The following is a 20,311-nucleotide window of genomic DNA, read 5'->3' on the forward strand; positions in this document are numbered from 1 at the left end:
AATAATATACAGAGATAGTTGGCAGAAGTTAGAAAATAGGGTAACATTTATGTAGTAGTAAGAGAGTAGTTAAAAAGTTGTTGGAATATACATAAGCAAAAGTTTTGTCTACAGGCCTAAACATCTGATCATCTGACTGTAATGCTCAAAAAAAAAAAAAAACCCACACACTTGGATATGATACTAATAAAGTGAAAATAACAGTAATTTCCATCAGTTTCAGTGCTGCTAATCAGAGAACTCTGTGGGAAGAAGTGAAATTGTCAATTTATTGGACACCTTCTAGCCACAAGCTAGAAATAGTTCTCAAGTACTATCTGTGGGGAGCTGCCTAGAAGCAATCTGTGGCTTTGTTTCCTTCTCCGTAACAGATGGTTACTGACAGACTGGGCTCTCATCAGTGGATTGCTGCTGAACCTCTCTGATGCCTGTATGTATGCTGAGCATGTCTCTTGCTAGTAAATTCAGTCTTCAAATTAAGAGGTACCTGGGAAATACCTGGAAAGCAAGCAGGGAGCAGAAGGTTGTAATATTGTTGGCTACTTCAATAGGAAAGGACATTATGGAGTATCCTTTTTACTGGAAGAGGACAATTAGAGGGCTGGAGAAGGTACTGTTTTGGGGGGCGCTTGGGTTTTTTTTTTTTTTAATGCTTCTTTTAACTAAATGATAGATGAACATTGGTGATAAAAACTGTTATGGGGTTTGACAAAGTTTTTGATTGGAAGGAAGTATAGGTATGAAGTGAAAAAAATAAGTGAAAAGGAAGTAAGAGTGAGCTGAAGAAGATAAAGAGGAAGAAGTAGCAGGGTGGATTTCCCCTCCTCACAGGCCAGATTCTGAACTTGCACTTTTAAAGTAATTCAAGGAAAGACACAAAATGCTTTATAGATAGACAGATAGATAGATGGATAGATAGAAAGAGAGAAAAAATATATATATGTATATATATATTTTTTTAATGGACAGAGAGAGCTTAATACAAATATAAATACAACATACCATACAACAAAATACACATAAATACGATGTACACAACATGTATATTCTTAGGTATATGTGTATTTTCTATCTGGGGGAAGCAGGGTGGCCAGTCTGGAAGTTTTTAGCTGCAAGCAGCTCCCCAGGAGTTGACCTGTTGCTTTTGTGCTGAGGTTGTGCCATGTGGCCAGTGCAGAGCAGTGCTGGTGTGGGGCTGTTGTGGGAAGAAGCAAGTTATTGAGTCAGCAGTTACTGAGGCAAACATGAATGCTCACACGTGAGTCTTGTTGCATGTCCGGTCCAGGCCTGTCCAAAACAAAATGCTGGAATCCCTGGTGAGCTATTGACATTTCCCACCTACAAACTATTCTGGGAATTTTCCTTCCCTTCTGCTCTCCAAGCCTGTAGTTCTTGGTCATGTGAAAATTTTGATACAGTGCTCACAGGATCATGACAATCTCATGCCCTGGTATATAGTTGGGAAATTCTATAGCTGATGCTATCCAGAAGTGCTTTTTCTAAATAGTGCTATAGGTGCAACTTTACCATTAGATGCAACAAGTTAACCTGATAAAATTCACAGGAGTCTTCAGGGTAGACGTTTGTAGCAGTACAGCTATGGCAGTCAGAGGTCAGGCTTCTCCTATGTAGATTGACATAGCTACGCTGGCCGAAATTTGTTCTGCAGATATAGACTTACCATTAATACAAGGCACAAACGTTCTTTTATGCTGGCAGGAACACAATTCTGGAGGATATGGTAATACAGGTCTTCATTCTCATTAGTTATAATTTATCTTTCAGTAATAGGTGTCTGGTAAAAATTTCTAGCTTCACTGTCATAAAATAATAAAAATAATTAAGAAGACTGAATAAGAACTAATGAGAGGGTCATTATGAATGAGAGGAAGCACTTCTGCATGAAAAACAACTCAATTTAATCTGTTTCCTTGGATATTGGATATCGGCTAGATTTTTAAGTACCCCAGCAGCAGATAAATGTTTTAAACTGTTTGCTTCTTTTGATTTGCTTTTTGTGTTATGCAACATCAAGACCTAAATCAGCTTATCTAAGAACTGAGTTAGCATTGATTTTGTGTGTAAAGTTGTGCATGTTGAAGTATTTGCAAGATTGGAGTTTTAATAATCATGAGGTGCACAAATCTGCTTCATATTTTATTACCCTTGCAATTTGACTGTATTCAGTGGCTCTGCACAGGGTCTGGTTCTGTCAACACTAACAGCAGTGTTACAAACAATTTTTTTAAATAAACATATATTTTTTACTTTGACTTTCAGGATTTATTTATGTATTATTATGAATTTTTTTTACAGTGATGTATAACAACTTTTATCATGTAGCCATATCTATAGATCAGACATTTGATTTGAAAATTATTACAGATGAAGTTTATAGATTAGGACTATAAAGACACAGGAGACTGATGATAAGAATCCTAGTTTTAAAGTTAATGTTTCTTAACCAGATGGTAGGAATTTAAGACAGACTGAGAAATAAATAGAAAGTTCACACTTCTTTTTTAAATACGGTTAGAGTATGAAAACATTCAATTCAATAGAATTCCATAATAACCAATGCAGAATAAAGAGGAACTTCCTCAAGACTAGAAAATAGATAATGTAGATAACCATTGTGACATTGTTCATTAAAATTATTTTCTTAAATGCTTGCAATACTATATTTATTCTGAATATTCCAATTTTTATGAACTCCAAATGTTTTGAAAGATGGAAGTATGAATAACTGTTTAGCAGAATCCTGTGTAAATCTGCACACAATAGATGTATTCAATTACATTTATGATTTTCCTATCAATGTTACGTATATGTGAGATGTGCTTTCCCCAACCTCCATTGAACAGGAAGGGGAGGAAATCAGTGCACTGCTTGAACAAAAAACGTAACAATGTTGTTTAGAGAGAGAGGAAACCAGCTTTGAAATGTATTATGATTGCAACTTGATATCATGGGCTGTAAGCGGAAGAAATCATTAGCTTAGAAAAAAAGGCAGTATTGGCACGATAGCCATGTGCAAATGTTAATACGGATATGCGTATCAGCAAGGTGTGGGATAAGATTAGGAGGATGAATGTTAGTAATAAAATTCCTCAAGAGTGGCTTGTCTCCTTAAAGGAAAAAGGTAATTTACAAGGGATTGTTGTTTCTCTTAATCTGACAGAGATATGTTTAGGAAAAGGAAATGTGAGGAAAACCACGGTAATTTTGGAAAATAGACTTGATCACTGATGTTCTATTGTATCAACAGTGATTTTCCCTTTGTGGTTGCTAATTACTGTAAATGTTGTAGTGACAGCAGGCTGGAGTATGGGAAGAACGGCAGTAGCATTCCATTAATATTTGGGCTGTATATCTGCAGTTGGGGGATGAGCAGTAATGAAAATGCAGCTTTAGGTCTATATATGTTATACAGTTTGTACTCTATGTCACAGTTTTGGTGGCTTATAGTCTCACTGGTGTCTGTGAATGTATGACGATGCAGGCATACGCGTAGGCAAATAAGACTTCTAAAAATACCTTTCACAAATCATCCATTCCAGCTGTCGGGGTGAGAACAGCCCTTTTGTCCTGCAGCCCTGGACAACTGAAATCCTATTTCAGACAAGTGAAATTTAGTTATTTGCTGCCTGACAGGAAAGCTGCTGACCTATGTGTTATACCACTCCGTACATTGACCAACCATTGTGTCCAGCCTGAGGCTTAAAATGAGAATTGGCCTTTTGCCCGGTTTCTTTGTAAACACTACCAAATGGCAGGAAAAAAATGCATGATTACAGCCCCTAGCCTGCTGCTTGGAAAAATTCTGCCCTGTTACCTCCACAGAGCAAGTCCCGCTTTGGAAAGAGTGAACGTGACTGACTGTATATGGCCGCTTACAAATAAAAATAGGAAGTCAGCTTTTCTTGTCAGACAAATCAAAGACCCAGATCACCTTAAAAAATCTTAGGCTGCAAGCCAATGCTACTGGCCCTAGGGAAAATTTTTTACGCATGCACGCACACACACACACACACACATACACACGCACGCACATGCACACACACACCCTCACACACACACTTCTCTCTCTTCCTATCTATCTGTATCTATCTATCTATATCTATCTATCTATCTATTTATCTTTAATTCTACATGGACCAGTCTAATTTTGATTGAAGTGAAGGGATGCCATTGACTTCAACTGAGGTTGGACGTGTCCTATGACCTTCTAGTTTATATTTAGAGTCCCCTTACTGATCTCCTCGTCTACAGGCCTGATGTCATCACCATTATTATAAGCAGAACTTGCCACTTGATTGACAGCAAATAGCCTTTCCAAAAAGTAGCCAACAAGTAAGAATGTTTTGTAAGAGTGACATATGATCATGACTGCCTGCAGTCCATTTTTGTTTACAGGCAGTGGAAGAATTTCAGATATTTTTAAGGTCAGTGTCCCCAGTCCAGAGATGAAGGAGAAGATGTGTTTGTTTTTAGACTGCTGTTTTGCTTAGAAAACTGTCTTCCAGTCATGCTGAAATGGAGGACTAAGCTCTGAAATAAATTCTTTCTCTGTTGCAGCCAGCTAGATGGGCACAGGAATGGAGTAGTCCCAATCACATGCACAAAATAGTCATTGGCATTCATATTTTTGTTTCAGGAAGTTCAACTACTTAAACATATGTATAATTTTTTTTGAATGTCTGATGATTCAGATGTCTGGGATCTCATTTTGCTTGTTTTCTTGAAAACTTTCACAAAAAGGAATCAGCTTGCAAAACCACAAAAATGTACTTCTCAACCAGCTATGGTAAAACAGTTTGCATGGCCATCTAAATACAGGAGAAGTTTTTATATTTTGCATAAATTTATTCTGTTGAGTAACAAATTATTATGCATTCATTATTTTTTAGCCATCAGCAGCTGGCTTAGAACTGTGCAAAGGATGGAGCAAATATGGAAGTACTTAGAGAATATTTGCAAAGTATAAAGTAGAACTGTTGTTGACAATGTTTTGTAGTACTAGATTTTAGAGGACTCTCATAAAACATATATGCTCTAAATGTGTGAATGAGAATTAGATTGCTATATTTTCTACTTAGAAATGAATGTAGCATTTCAGTATATTCCACTGGAAGGTGATAAATACGAGTAAAATGTAATTCTCTATAATTGACCCAACTTCCTATTAGGGTATTTAGGGTTCCTAAAATAATAGGGTGTAAACATTATTTAAGAAGGAATGAAATAAAATTTAGAGTGAATTGTGGAACAACATTGATAATCAGGTATTGAAAAATATTATCACTTCTCCTAAATGTTTTAAATGGGAAGGTTAACTGGTAAATCATTTTCTGTTTGTTTGACCTTGCAGTAAGGTGGTATGTATGTATCAGATACCAGAATTTGGCCTTCTTAGTAAATATGTTATATTGATATATAATTCTTTTTTAATAGTCTGTAGTAAGCATGGTAACATATGAATGGTGTATCTTAGAGGAATTATTCTAAATTACATTTGTATGCATAATGTTTTTATATATGTTTATAAATATATATATATAAATGTTTAAAGTGTTCTGGAAAGAAGCTTTAATAGCAGTTTTAAAGAATTTCCATGTAGTAGTTCCTGCAGCACAGAGGACTGAAAGCTATTGCATTGCCTTAGTTTCTGTTAGGGCACTGTAGCAAAGGTAACTTCATTTGAACTACCTTAGTGGTACTGTTATTAACTTTTGTCTATACAAAACATACTGTATTGTGGAAAAATAGCAAATAAGGAGTAATTCTGTAATGGAGAACATAGATTTATGAGAGTAGGTTGAACAGAAGGATAACAGAGAAACTCGTAAGCCAATATCTCATTGTTGAATCTTTGCTAAATTGCTTTATAACATACAGAAAAGTGTAGTGGATAAAAACTGTGTTCTGATATAGGCATGATACATGAATGAACTAGCCTCCTCTTTATTAATTACAGAAATACCCAAAGGCCCTGATTGGTATTGAGATTTAAGTAGTCCACTTACAGAAAGGCACTTCTTAGGAACAACTTAATACAAGAAAATCTAAGCTTTCTTCATAAATGACTATTGATTATACCCCTCATGAGGAACCTCTTTTGGGTGTCCCATCCAACCCAGTCCAGGTCTCCAGGTGACATCATGAAATGTGAGATGCCTATGACTTGTTCTTTGGCCACGATGGGGCTTTGGCCACCTGTCTGTCCTATGCTTGAGAAGATATTCATGATGTTGACAGAGAAGAGTGGGGTTTATCTACTAAAAACTTGGCAACCCAGTTTTGTCTGCTCTCCAAGGGACCAGTGTAGTTAGCAATGCTTGATTGGCTGAGTACTATTTTCCTCTGGCTCCAACAGGAAAGTCAAAAAAAGTGACTGGAAAGCTGACCTCAGTGGCTGTTTTCAGGTTGATATGTTTAGTCAGCTTCTAGTGCTTTCATACCTTCTCTGTTAACTGCAGCCAAGAGTGAATTTGGTCCACCTCCAGAGCCTGGTTCTCCTTGATAAATGTGACATCAGGTTTGAGGAGCTCATTCTGCTCATCACAAAGATGAAGCTTATGATGTGCTGCCCAGCTCTGTTTGTTTTTTTTTTAAACTTTTTTTTTTTAAACTTATTTAGCCAAAGGGTACACAGCTGGCCATCTTATTAGATGCAAATATCCTGTACTGCTAGACACATGCCAAGGATGCAGGAACAGGTCTCTCTTTCTGTTGGACAGTGTCTATGGTTCACTCTAGTGCTGTCTTTTCACAGTCCAGAAATTCCTTGTTTGGGTATTCATTTGCTTGAAGCTTAAGGGCTATCTGAAGTTGCCTCTCCTGGAATAGTTTTAGATCCTTCACCACTTTCCAAATGCTGGCATCTAAGGTAGGTAGATGATCGTTTTGTCTGAGAGGGCTAGTTAAAGGTGTTCTCTGCATCCCCTGTCTCAATTACTATGTCTTCATTATTTCAACAGGCACATGCAAACCTCTCTACTGTGGTTTGGCTCCAAAGGTCCTGATTCACCTGTCATTAGTATATGTGGAATCTGACAGTTGTTGTTCCCAGCTCTTTTTCATGGCAGGTAATCAATTGTAGTATTGTAAAAGCAGGTATAAAAAGCTGCCAAGTCTATATCAAACTTTCAGATCACATTTCTTGCAGGTGTAAAAGGCAGGAAACAAAACATCAGGCCCACGAGAGTTGCACATATGCACGTTTGTGACTCTTGTGTAAGCTGTCCTGTCTGCCAGCATGAGGGACCGTGAGGCAACAGCCCTGTGGTAGCAACTGGCACCTGAGGTGTGAGGGGAAGAAAGGTTTTCAGCTTTCTGTGTGCATTGTTAAATAATTCAAAGAAGCAAATAAACAGGACCCACAGGTGCATTTTTTTGAATTTCACACTGGCAAATCAAGATACTATAGCCCAAATATATATACTTTAGATTCCTTTAGGCACATAGCATCAAACCAACTGTTAATAAAAGATAAGGGAGCAGTAAAACAATATGTAAGCCGTATATATGCTATACATAAGTTCTTTTTTATTGTTGGATTTTACATCTGTTACATTTCTTCTGGAATTCCAAGAATGAGAGTGGGGAACTGATATTATATAGATCTTCTAAAGTTAAAATTTGATATTAGAGTCAACTGTCAAAACACTGTATACGTCTCAAGGACCTTTGTAATTCCAAGAGCTGGAAGATGAAAAGACAATAAATAATAGGATACAGAGTATACTTTTTCCTTTTTAATGGGAGAACATTTCAGACATGGTGATGTAGTTGATAGACATTCATTTTAGTATAAAAGAATAAGGAAAAGAAAGAGATTGAAATGCATATTCATATAAGGAATGAAAAGACTAATTAGTAAGGGAACCTACTGTGAATTTATCACAATAAATTAGCTTATTTTTAGCATACTATAAGCAAATTAAATACGTGCTGCTGCCTCAATATGAAGTAAATGCAATACAGAACAAAAAAGCTGTCACTTTTTTGCTATTTCACTAATGTTAGCTGTAATCAGCTTTTTATCCATCTCAAAGACAACCTTAAAACATGCCAAGAAGCTCATACACACATAGGTACACACATGGATTTTTCTATCTTTATTTGTTACGACAGATACTCTGAGAGATGAATGGATGATATGCTGTTATAAAGATGTACATGATACCTGAATCTGCTGAATATTGCTTCTAGAGAACAAATAATCTGTATAGTTGTTGAGGAATATGATTCGCTATTTCCTGGAATAACTGCCTAAAAACATGTGAGCTTGACCTCCATGCCAACTAACAAACTCTTGAGTATGTATGCAGAGTGTGACTTCAATAATGCTTCCAGAAAAGTAGGATTTGGGGACTAGACATATTTGTCCCTGCGTGGAGTTGTTTTCCGCCTTGTATGGAGCAAATAACATATTGACAGACTTGAGAGTTGCTAATTTTGGCCTTCTGATTGCAAGTCCCATGCAATTTGATGTTTTGCTTAACCTCAAAATTCTAGGAATGGTCATTTTCTAAGAAAATATCAATCAAACTCATAATACTTTTGGTCTCTCCCTCAAGGTTTTTGACCATGTAGCAGAATGTTTTTGAGTATTAGCAGAATAACACAATGCATAGTAAGAATGAAGTTCGGTCTCCTTTTTTCATGTGTGTAATTGTTTTTTTGGAGATATATAAGCAGAAGTCTCTGTAAAGCACACTTCTCCAGTTGTAAAATGGTATACATCTAATTTAGGGATTCTCAGGCCTAAATATAGTAGCAAGAACAAAAGATATCTAAAGCCTGTTGGCCTCGGTCATGCTTTTAATTAGTGATTTTAAAAATCATGGTGCTGATCTTGCAATGAGATCCATTTACACATAGATCTCATTGAAGGCCCAGGACCTGAAATTATGTAACAAACTCTGTTGCTGAGCAATTAATATGGTTCCATGATGTGATTAATTCTACTCCCATTTTACATTAAATGAATTTGGGATTTGTTTCAAGGTCTACAACTTATGAATTAAGAGTTGTGTTTGTAAATATCTTCAAAATTCCAATTCCACAGGAATTTGAAAACATCAAAATGCAAAGGTCTGGAGAGTTTTAGCCCCGTAAAATTGTACGGTAGCATGAAGGATGAAATACAAAGCAGTATCTGCAATTTAAGAGCCTGCAATTATTTGCATTATAATGATTTGTGCACTCTGTATGACCATATCCTTTTAAATTTAAGGACTGTAATATAGAATTGTACACACAAGCAAAAAATATAGGCAGGCATTTCAAAAAGAATCTGGAGAAAGGACAACATCAGCATGCAAATCAGTTTTGCAAAGATCCAGTTTACAGAATGGGGATTTAAAAGAGATATGGGCAAAAGAATAAGGCTCTTCTGATATGCACACAGGAAAAATGTCAGCTTGATGAGTAGATATCTTCTAAAACAAAATCCAAATTACCAGAGAATTTCCTTGAACTGAAATGAACTGCAAGATGGGCTAATTTCTTACAACATTAGTAAGTCATTTTAAACAAAATTTTGATGAGACATTCTTGTCATGATTTCGCTGATGCAAATTCATTAAATTGTAAGGATAATAAATCTTGAGAAGCCAAGTTTATAAATGAATATCAAAGGGATTTTTTTTTTTTAAAGAACCCAAGATTTATTTGGCATGTTGCTGAGCAATCATTTATCTTTGCTGACTGTCTGGTTTACATTACTAGAATATGTGCTGCTGTACACCAAATGGCATTGTCCAGTTGGGTTTTATTTTTAGGCTGCTTTGTAGCAGAAGCAGGCTGGCACATCACTGCTTACTCCAGTGGTGTGTGTTACATTCCCACCAGGAGCCCCACTGAGAGGTGAGGAAGAAAACTAGTAGCAGGAATGATAGCAGTGAAAAACATAAGTCTCAAACTCTGCTTTAGTGGGTCAGCTGCCAAGAATTACTACATGTGATTGGTACTTTAAAGCTGCCTTTGCTTCCCATTAGGGACTCTCCTGACAGTCTAAAAATCATGCATGGGGAATTTGCTAGAACTTTGAATTAACATGCATGTAAGCAAAATAGCCTAAGTTAGTCACCTTCTATTTGATATTGCAGAAGTCCTAATCCTCAGACACATATGCCATGCAGTGCATTAATTATTAACATATAAAGTAGTAAGTATATTTTAAAGAATATATTCTGAGAATTTGCTTCTGCTCCTTTTTAGAAGAGCAGCAATCTTACTGTTAGACCCCAGCATAAGCAATAAGAATAAATACTGAGGGTTGCTGTTGTGTAGCTAGTGGAGTCTGTATGATTGGAGGCCACCATTATGCAGCCTTCATGATCCAGCGTAAATCTCTGCTGCCTTTGAGAGAGACAGTCCCACCATTCCCTCGGCCTTAGACTTTGCTGCTCCTTGCGTTGTACATGCAGTAATGTTCTTGATGCTATGTGCTAAGCAGATGAGGGAACTAATTCAGCCTGAATAACAATCTTCTGTGATAGTGGAAACATGTATCATCTTTATGAAATAGGTTCTATATTACCTTCTGGAAAAGAGAAATATTTTTGCATGGACACTAAACTGGAGTCCAAGTCCAGTCTGATGCTCTGTAGTGTCATCTGCAGTTTGAAAATACATATTACACGGGTCCTGATTTTAATGTCATTGAAGTCATTGGCATCTACAATTTTCAGTTGTGTTTCTACATTAATGTTCATGGCACAATTGCCAGGACTAGGAAGTTTTAGCCTCAAGTCAATGTCAAGTCAATGTACATCTGAAGTGATTTTGTACTATTTGAATAAGTGTTCTTGACAAGCATTAAAGGTCTGATTTTTATAGCAGTGGACATTACTGAATACTCAAAGTCCTTTGCTCATTTTTCAAAGGAATATCCTCGCTTTCTGTTGTATTTGATATAACGTAATGGAAATTTTTAAATTAATTTCCTGCCTTGTAAAAATCCATTACCTACAGAGGAATTGTACCCAAAGTGAATGTATTCCTATGCTACAGAAGCAGATGTAAATCTAGTAGCCAGTACTTGTTTTATGTAACTAAAAATAATGGTCTTTGTTAGAATTAAGCTATTTTAGAGACACTGTGACTTGGCAGCTTTAACATAACAATAGTTGACTGAAGGGGAGATTTTTTTGTGTGCTAATAAAAACAGTACAGTGTCACAATTTGTAAATTCAGGAAAACATATCTTCTAAAAATAACTCTTTAAACAACTATACAGCTCTCTTGAGTGTAGGATTCTACTATTGGGTTTGGTACCTACAATCATATAAATAGTAGTACTTTTGCTCCCTTCAATACAATATATAGTTTAGCTACATATGCATCTTTAGGGGAGAAGAGAGACCCAAATGTGACAAAAAGGGAAATTGCTCTCATCTTACAGTGTTTGATTCAAGCTTTAGGCATAGGGCTTTTTAAATGACAAATGCTCAGTGAAATAATATTATGTCTTCATACTCCAGAGCACCATTAATCTGAGGTTTCAGGACTCTAAGAAATGTTAATTAACTAGTTACCATTCCTGTAAAGTGTTAGTATTACAGTCATTTTGTGGGTTGATAACTGAAGCATGGAAAGATTAAGTTCTTCAGAAAAGATGAGATTGGGGTTCTCTTCTATGTGCGTTCCATAGTAGGTATTTATAGCGATAAACTGCTTACACGATGGTCATCTCCATAGATCTTCCATCAAGTTAGCCCATAAGGAAAAGAAAGAATAGTGGGAGAGATTGTGAACAACTTCAGTCACACCCAAAGCAGGATGTTACTGCAGCCTGAAGCCTTGTGCTGGACACCCGAGAGTCCAAACGCGACTCTGAAGCCGCCCACTGGTCTAAGGGATTTGAAGCAGTTGCATATTCAAGGAAGGAACAGAGGGAATGTTGACTGCTCTTGTAGGAAGGTAAATGTTTGTACCAGTTAAGTAATATTTTTTCAGAACTTTTACTAACCACTATAACTAGGCTAAATAATGTGCAAATTAGAAAGCTACTGTTAGGCTTATAGGCATGTAACTCTGAACAGGTTTGCTGAAATCTGTTTTGTGACTTCAGTATAATTAAATAATATGATCACTTCAGAATATGACTCACTATAGAAATTCTATGCGGTGTAGGAATTGCCCAGCTACTATACATCTAGCCTTGTTTCCATCAGAAGCCATCAGCAGATGATTTGGAAGAAGGTATAGAAGGGGCCCACAGATACTGAATAATCCACTGTCAATATTAGATAGCAGCCTGATCTTAAATTTATTTTGAATGTTAAACCCTGAAGCATGGCATTTTCATATGCTTCCCATGCTTTTTTTTTGCTATAAGTAATTGCTATTTTGAGTATCGCTGATGATCATTTAACCACTGAATCTCTTTTTGAATCTTGTGACAGTGATGTCTCAATGATTTCCCTTAACTATGAGTTTCATCATATAATTGTATGTTTGTTATTTTATTATTATTGAATTGCAGACAAAATTTACTCTTGTTTTTCTGCTGCAAGACAGCGAGAAAAGAAGTTCAAAGTCTACCTTTTTTGTAATAGTCATATTTTTATGCATTTTTATCACAGGCCTTTCAGGCCTGTTTCATTTTATGGTAAAAGCCAAGCATCTTTTTAATTTGCCTTTTCCCTGGCCAGGGTCATTCCTCTCCCCCTTCTTTTAATTCCATCTATCTCTGCAGCATCCTTTTTTGAGGTCCTTGCAGCCCATATTATTACACTTTCTTCCAGATGAAGCTATTGGTATTGATTTCTCTATCATTCTCCAACTTTTTCATTATTACTTTTCTTATGCATCCCAACATTTTGTTTGCTTTTGGTGACCACAGCTAAACATGGCCCCAATCCCTTTTCTAAGCTGATACAATTTTTTAAGAATGCTATGAATCATATAAATGACTTATTTTCCCTTCAAAAGCACAATACTTCGTAGTTATCAAAAGTGAGGTTTGTTTGCCATCAGTCTGCTGATGTGATTTTATTTAATTAGGTCTTTTGAAGTTCTTTGTAGTCCTCTCTAACTGTAATATAAATAAACTGTCATCTACAGATTTTGCTGCTTGCCTTTCAGATCTTTGCTTTCTTTCTAGTTCAGTAATAAATATATTAAATTACAGAGAACTGTTATTTTACCTAGTAAAAAATCTTGAGGCACAGTGCTGCTAGCCTCTTGCCAAGATGAAAAGAAGCATTTAATCCCATTCTCAACCAATTTTTGATCTGTCACAATACTTTTCCTCTCCAATGGAAAATAAATTTCTCCACAATTATACTAAGATAATAGAGGATTAGGCAGGATCTGCAGTGCTGCCAAGAGAAATTCTTGTTTAGTTTCTGTTGCAGCTTTTTGTGTGGGACCTCATGAAAATTTCTGGTAGCGGTTAAACAAATAAGGTCAAACAGTTCCTGTTTAGTCACTACTTTTTCTTTCAAGAATTCCAAAAGATTCGTAAGATATGTTCCTCCATCGAAGAATCTGTTCTGGTTAAACCAACATTCTGCCATTAATGCCATTCCAAACATCAGTTTTCTTACTCTGTTTGTAATAACTGTTTTAACCACATTGCTAGGTGAAAGATAAAACCTGCTGGTTTCTAATTTCCCTTATCACCATACTATTTATACTGCATTTGCCGTTCTCTAAATTGGAAATTGCATTTTTTCCCCAAGTACAGTTTGTGTTCCTAGGATGTCTATGTTTGGCCAAAACAATTATTTCTTAGATGGAAAAACACGTTTTAAAAAAAAAAATTGTATTTTCAAACTTTTGAAAGTTGAGTTTTACATCTATGAAAAATTGGAATTTGGTGCTTTGGACACATCTCTATTATTTTAAGGGTGCAATTTTTCAAAAGTATTGATAATTACAGAACCCTCAGTGAAACTAGTGAATTTCCCATTATCTTCAGTGGTGAAAGAGATAAGCCACCACTAATAGCATTCAAAAGCCTATCCTTACGTTTAATCATCAGAACAGGTGATGTTCATATTGTTTCTCAGAAAGATTGTATGGTTTGTCTGATATCATGAAAGCAGTTTAAAACAATGCAGTAAGCATTTTGCAATTACCTGGTAAGCACTAGGAGAATTCCATAGTATTTAATACAAATACCAAATAATCAATGCAGTACTGCCATCTGTTGGTAACTGATTAGCAATGTTGCGGAAGAACTACTGCAGAAGAACTACTATTTGAACGATGAACCGTCACACAGACTTGCTGTGGAGTATTACTATTTTCACTCCTGCGAGGCCATGTTTCACTGGCACATTCTAGAGAGCCAGGCGCTTCGCCCTGGGCTGCTGCATTGCCGGAAAACTGCTTGGGCATGACAGGAGGCTGCAACTGGTCTCTGACTCCCAGCTCTGGACCAGATTGTTCAAACTTTCTTCCATCTCTGAGGCTACTCCCCAGGACAAAGGCTGTGAAGACCTGGTACACTGTAGGAGGAATATGTGAGAATTCCTCCTCCCCCAAGGGGGGAAGAGAAAGGAGTGGGATCTGCAAAATTTCTCCGAGTGAGTTATAAAATCTGTCTCCTCTTAAAACCTGTAAAACCTGAGACAGATAAGCATGTTTAAAGCACAGTTCTACTTTCTAGCCAAGTGTTTGCATATCATGAACCTAATCAATGGCAATACTCTTTAGTATAGAAGATATGGCTCAAGATCCTCAGAGAACTGTGTAAACATTCACTTTCTCAGCACTGCCAAGCTGAGATGCTCTGCAGCCAGTTTCAGAGGTGCCAAGCATCTGTATAGTGAATTAAAAATCTGATACCTCTGCACAAGAGCCATCAAAATCCATGGTTCCTAAATATGCACATTCCAGAATGATATGTTTTATCTAATGGACGAGAAGTCCTAATGAGAGCTGTGTGAACCATACAATTACTACAAGACAATTACTACACACAGGAATGAATTCCTATAGACAAGTGATAAAAGACAGAAACTCAGCAGTGACAGTAAACAAAGTAATCACCACCTGTGATTCCTGTCTTGACCATTAAAGGAGACTTAAAAAGTATTCTGAAAAGGCAAGCCAAGGAACAAAAATGACTGGACAGTAAAAAAGCATAGATAATGGAAACACTGATTTTACAGGAAATGGATAACTGCATTTCTCAGTTTTGTATGGCAGAGAACCACAGTATTTCTCCCCTTGCTAGTTTCCCCCACTGTTGCAGATGTCACTTATCTTTTTTTTCTCAGATTATTTAACTGATTAACATAGTTAAACTCAGAGCACTTGTTTCCTCCCTATCCTTAGCTTGAAGTTTGCTCTTTTTGTGCCAGACCTGAAGAAGGCTATGTCTGACTGTCACAATCTGAGCAAAAAGATGACCTCTCTCTGCAAACCTTCCCTGTCTTAAACATTCAGGGCACTCAGTAGAAACTCCTAAAAGTATAGGTATAGCTGATCAGCTCAAGTATTTGGGAATTAGTACATTAACATAATAAGTCCTGACCTCAGACTGCTAAGAGTGCTCTTTTTCTGAAACCTGCTCCAATGTCATAAAAAGTTCAAGTTTCTTTGCCGATGTCAGTGAGCCCTATTCTACCTAAATTGCTGTAGTGAGCATGGGACCAGGTTTCTCCCACTGCTAAAAACAGATGCTGATAGCTGTGGAGCGTTCTGCAAATCTGGCTCCTTTTTCATATTTGAAACATGGGATCAAATTTTCAAAATTTTCATTTCTTTTCATTTCCTTTCTTATTATCAGTCTTCAAAAGAATCCATTCTACTACTATGTCCACTGCTCTTCAAATATTTTGTTCCATTGCTGGGAAACAGAAGCAGGATTCAAGACTGTAGTTTTGTTTGGATTCATGTAATAAAATAAGTTAGTACAATGGATTTAAAATCCTGGAATTATATATGAAAAATTTCTATCATGCCAGAAAATTTCAATTAGGGGAAATTAGCCTCTTGGTTCTTTCTGATAAATTAATCATAGAGATTATCTGTTAAACGTGCCACTTAACATTTCTGGCACAAGTGCCTGAGGCAGTAGTATTTAGGCCTCACACATTCATTTGGAAATATTAATTTCTATGCAGCTGTCTTCCAAAATGGAATTTTCACTTGTCTTTTTCATAAGTAGGTCATTGTGCAGCTGTTGTTAATAGAGGCTGGCATTTGTAAAATGGTAAGCCTGCTATTGTAGCCTGTAAGTCACAAAATTGATTTCCATCAGTTGTAGAATATCCTTTACTAAAATACCCTTTCTCAGCCCCCAAGGGGGGGTTGCTATGATCCCTTGCTAAGATAGCCTTTGGCCTTTCTGGAATGGGGGTTTCAGCTGGTTATTTTGCCAGAGCAGAAGCATCACTATATTCACACTGTCTGTCCCCCATTAGTTTAAGGTCTTGTCCTTACTCTTTATTATGGCTTCCGTCTACATTAGAGCTGCCTTAAATTTTCTTAAAGGAAACTAGTATGACAACCATCAGCTGTCAAAGAAACAGCTGTCCCAGCTGCTGAACCTTCCAGGTCCAAATCCTCTTTCTACCCTTTACAATAAAATCAGTTGATCTTTTTAATGTAGACAAGGGATTACTGTCCCTGTAGTGTTCAGCTGTTGCACAACTTACAGACAGACAAGCAACACTGGCAACAGCTACAAACATTACCCTGTAGTCTTTAAAGATTAAAATTAGGACTTGACCAGGATACTTCTCCTATGTCATAAAATTTGCATAGTCTGTTGCAGGAATAGTTTGAACACTAGAAATCTCTAAGGAGTCTAGTCTATATATCTTAGAGAAAAAGACAGGAGGTCAGCAAGTATTGGCACCAGAGAAGGAGGTATAACAAAAGGGAATATGAATGACAGATAGTTACAAAATATAAAGGTTTATGAAATGAGAGAGAACAATATTTCAAAATCTTAGAATAAAGTATTACATAAGAAAATAAACAGAATTTACACTATGTGAACTGCAACACACACATTAGTTATGGGTAACAAAATGAACATTTTAGAAAGTAGAATTGATAATAAAACAGTGATGGTATTGTCTGTACTGTGGACCAGAATAATAGGTTTCTTACTGAGTGCCTGAACCTACATATTCTTAACATGTTTAATGGTATCCTGCAAGTCAGTGAGGTTATGTTAATGAATACAATTAAGTGTGAGCAGAATGCTGGTAGAATTGGCCTTAGCCTAACAAAATCCTACTGACTTTGGGATTGGATCAAATCAACTTGAAGATCTTCAAGATTCAAGATCTTGAGGATTTGGAGATAATTCAAACAGTGCAAGGACCACGATAAAAAGACAGAGAAGGGGAAACAAAATTGAAGACAGGTGCTGAACTGTGGACTGAGCCACAGTTGGGACAGTTGTGCTGTTTAACGGGAAGGGATTCAAATTTCATATGAAAAGAAGAACAAGTACAAGATTCAAGAGTGCTACATGATCAGAGCAGTAAGAAACAAGAGAGCTATACTGTGGTTTCGTAGTTTGTAAAGGAAATGTAAAAGTGAGGTGGCCAGAAAAGAGAACTATAGTAATGAATGAGGATTTAATAAACAAAACAGAGAAAGACATTTTAGCAGGGTAAGTATCAAGAGGCAGTGAAATCCTGAATGTGACGAGAATACAGATAATAGCTTAGATATCTCCAAAGTTTTAAAGTAAAAGGCAAGATAGGGGAGTTGCCAGTTCTGGTAAAAGAGGAAAAGTAGAGCCTAAACTGAGACATCATCACTGTTCAATATTTAAGAAAACAACATGATAGCTGGAAGGATCTGCAAGAGGAGTGAATGTAAAGTGTAGATGGCAGACCTTCAGTTTGAGACTAATCAGTGGAAAGATGGGAAAGTGCTCTGAGAACAATGAAAGCATGATAACTACTGTTGAAAGTGGAAGAGAAACTGAGGAAAAGCATATATAAGGCACGCTGGATTTGCTAGGGATCTGGCAAGACCACTTGAATTTTCTCCCATTTGCCCCAATTTAAAAAAATCAGACAGGTGAGTCAGGAGCATTTCATGACTGACTATATCAAATGCTATCAGTAAAGTTAACAGTTTTAAAAGGGTATTTGTTCTCTCCCCATGACTAATAGGAGACATTTATTAGGCCAAAGTACTTCATATCCTGGTTTGTAGGCTGTCTACGAACAGAAGTCTAGTATTATTGAGCTTTTATCCTCAAGACCTTGAAAAGGAAGGAAAATTTGGAAAGTTTATGGGGCAGTGTACATGATGACCTAAGTGACTTCTTCAAGTTTTACTTGGTGCTTGTGTGCTTCTTTGTGGAATCATCTTCATAGTCCAGTTGTTACTTTTCATCTTCCTTCCTTACATGAAGATACAAAGGGAACCACAGTCACTGATGGATGATCAGGTAGATTCAGGCAGGAGGAGGGAAGCTACTTTGTCTTGGAGAAATTGCCCAAGACTATGATAGGCAAGAATGAGAGTGTCCTCCAAAGATGTAAAAAAGCTGAAAACTTATGAAGGATGTGAACTTTATTATGATGAAGAAAAAGTCTTTGGCCTGTTAAAATGCTTATTTTCAGTCTGAAGAACCAAACCTTAGAAACAAGCAAGTGCACTGTGAGGCAAGGAAGGGCCTTTTTTAGACAAAGTTTATTATCACTATAATTGAGGTACAGATGTATTGATATAATTAAGGATCAGTTAAGAATGTTCTTGGTTTTGCAACCCGGAAAAATGTTAATTCTGTCCCTGAAGACTTGGGCTGCGATTCAAGCGATCTGCATCAAGTTCCTGCTCTGTGACTCTGACTTAGGCCCACATCCATAAAGAGGCTTAGGTGCTTAAAATATGACTTCACCAGGATTTATTAATTTAAGCCACAGAGTACAATCCTCAGAATTTGACATACGGCTTTATACACCCATGTTTAAACAACATTCTGCTTTATGCTCAGAACTGCCTTTTTTTTCCAGAGAACTGAGCAGCTGTTTGTCTGCCTGTCCTGGCCTGTCTTCAAACCAAGGTGTGCCACCGCCTCGCAGTGCGGGATCCAGGGCCCAGGCAGCCAGCCCCGAGCCGCTGCAGCTTAGACATGTAAGCTCGTTACGTAACGGCCTGGGGAGAGCTCAGGTTTTGAGTGAAAACTGGAACAGCCAACAGTGCAAGGGCTGTCTAAAGCAGCCGGTAGGAAATGCCAGAGAGAGGGGAGCGTGCCCCTTCTTGGGGGTGTCGATATCTAATGCAGGTTTCAGGATGGTATTTATGCCAGACTGGGATTCAGAGCTCTGATCGCTACCCTGAGGCGCGCTGCCGAGACCACAGACTGCTCAGCATTTCCTTCAGCAGCACGGCCAAACTAAGCAGCAAAGGCATGCTCTCCCCGCAGCCTTTGGCACTTCTCAGCTGCGCTGCTCCATGCAGAATCACACTGTGGGACTGACCGACGTTAAAAATAACCCCGGGGGGAAAAGGAAGAGAGATAATTTTTAACCTGGTCAATTAACTGTGCAGCAAAATGAACAGCAGTACTGATGCAACTGTGCAGGCAGCCCACAGGTGGGCGAGGACAGCGGGGCGCGAGGCAGGGGCGGCCTGAAGGGCTGCCTCCAGCCCCCTGAACTGCGCCTTGCACAACCCCAACGGTTTCAGCAGCAGCACCCCACCGCCTCGCACAGCCATCCTGTGACTGGGAACGGCTCTTTCCAGCAACACCCGGGCTTTGAAAAAAGCATTTCGTAACTGGGGCGTGCTCGATGGCCCCGAGGGCCGGGGATTCCTGCGCAGGGCCCGCTGCCGTTGCGACCATTGCCCGCCTCAGCGCGCGCAGCCGTTGCGGCCGTTGCCCGCCTCAGCGCGCGCAGCCGTTGCGGCCGTTGCGGCCCCCCCGCCCAGGGGCGCCTCTTCCCTCACAGCGCCCCGCGCAGCTCCCTGAGGCGGGCCGAGGACGCAGCTCTCCGCGACGCCGTCCGCGGCCACGAGGGGGATCCCACCGCCCGGCGGGGCGGCCCGCAAAGGGGGAGGTGTTTGGGGCCGGGGCGGGGCCGCCGGCGGGAGGCCGAGCTTGCTGCTATAAAGCCGGGGGTGCGGGGGCGCCTTTGCTTGCCGTGCTCGCCCCCGGGACGTGCCCCGAGCTCGCCTCAGCCCGGCCTGGCCGCTAACATGGCGCTGTCCAGCGACCCCCTTTTCAAGAAGCTGGCGGAGTGGCACAAGGCGAACGCCTCCAAGCTCGTCCTGCGGCAGCTCTTCGAGGGCGACAAGGATCGCTTCCAGAAATTCAGGTGGGGCAGGGCGGCCTCTCCCCCCGCCCCTCCGCGGCGGCGTGGCGCGG

General features: G+C 38.6%; 1 protein-coding gene across 2 annotated transcripts in view; it reads left to right on the forward strand.

The window, feature by feature from the left end:
• The first annotated feature begins 292 nt into the window (after nucleotides 1-292).
• The window catches only part of GPI (glucose-6-phosphate isomerase), a 44,426-nt gene continuing 24,407 nt past the window's right edge, over nucleotides 293-20,311 (forward strand). Inside the window, exon 1 of one of the 2 annotated variants that reach the window (XM_026059564.1) lies at nucleotides 293-430. Coding sequence is in view for 1 of the 2 variants with exons in the window: in XM_026059555.1 (XP_025915340.1) it covers nucleotides 20,143-20,261 (119 nt within the window). In the remaining variant the exon portion in view is untranslated. Of the gene's footprint in view, nucleotides 431-20,036; nucleotides 20,262-20,311 lie in introns of those variants that run through there. The other variant, XM_026059555.1, reaches the window with a different exon arrangement.

The sequence above is a fragment of the Apteryx rowi genome, unplaced genomic scaffold, assembly GCF_003343035.1.
Source record: "Apteryx rowi isolate R43461 unplaced genomic scaffold, aptRow1 scaffold_1, whole genome shotgun sequence".
NCBI lineage: Eukaryota > Metazoa > Chordata > Aves > Apterygiformes > Apterygidae > Apteryx > Apteryx rowi.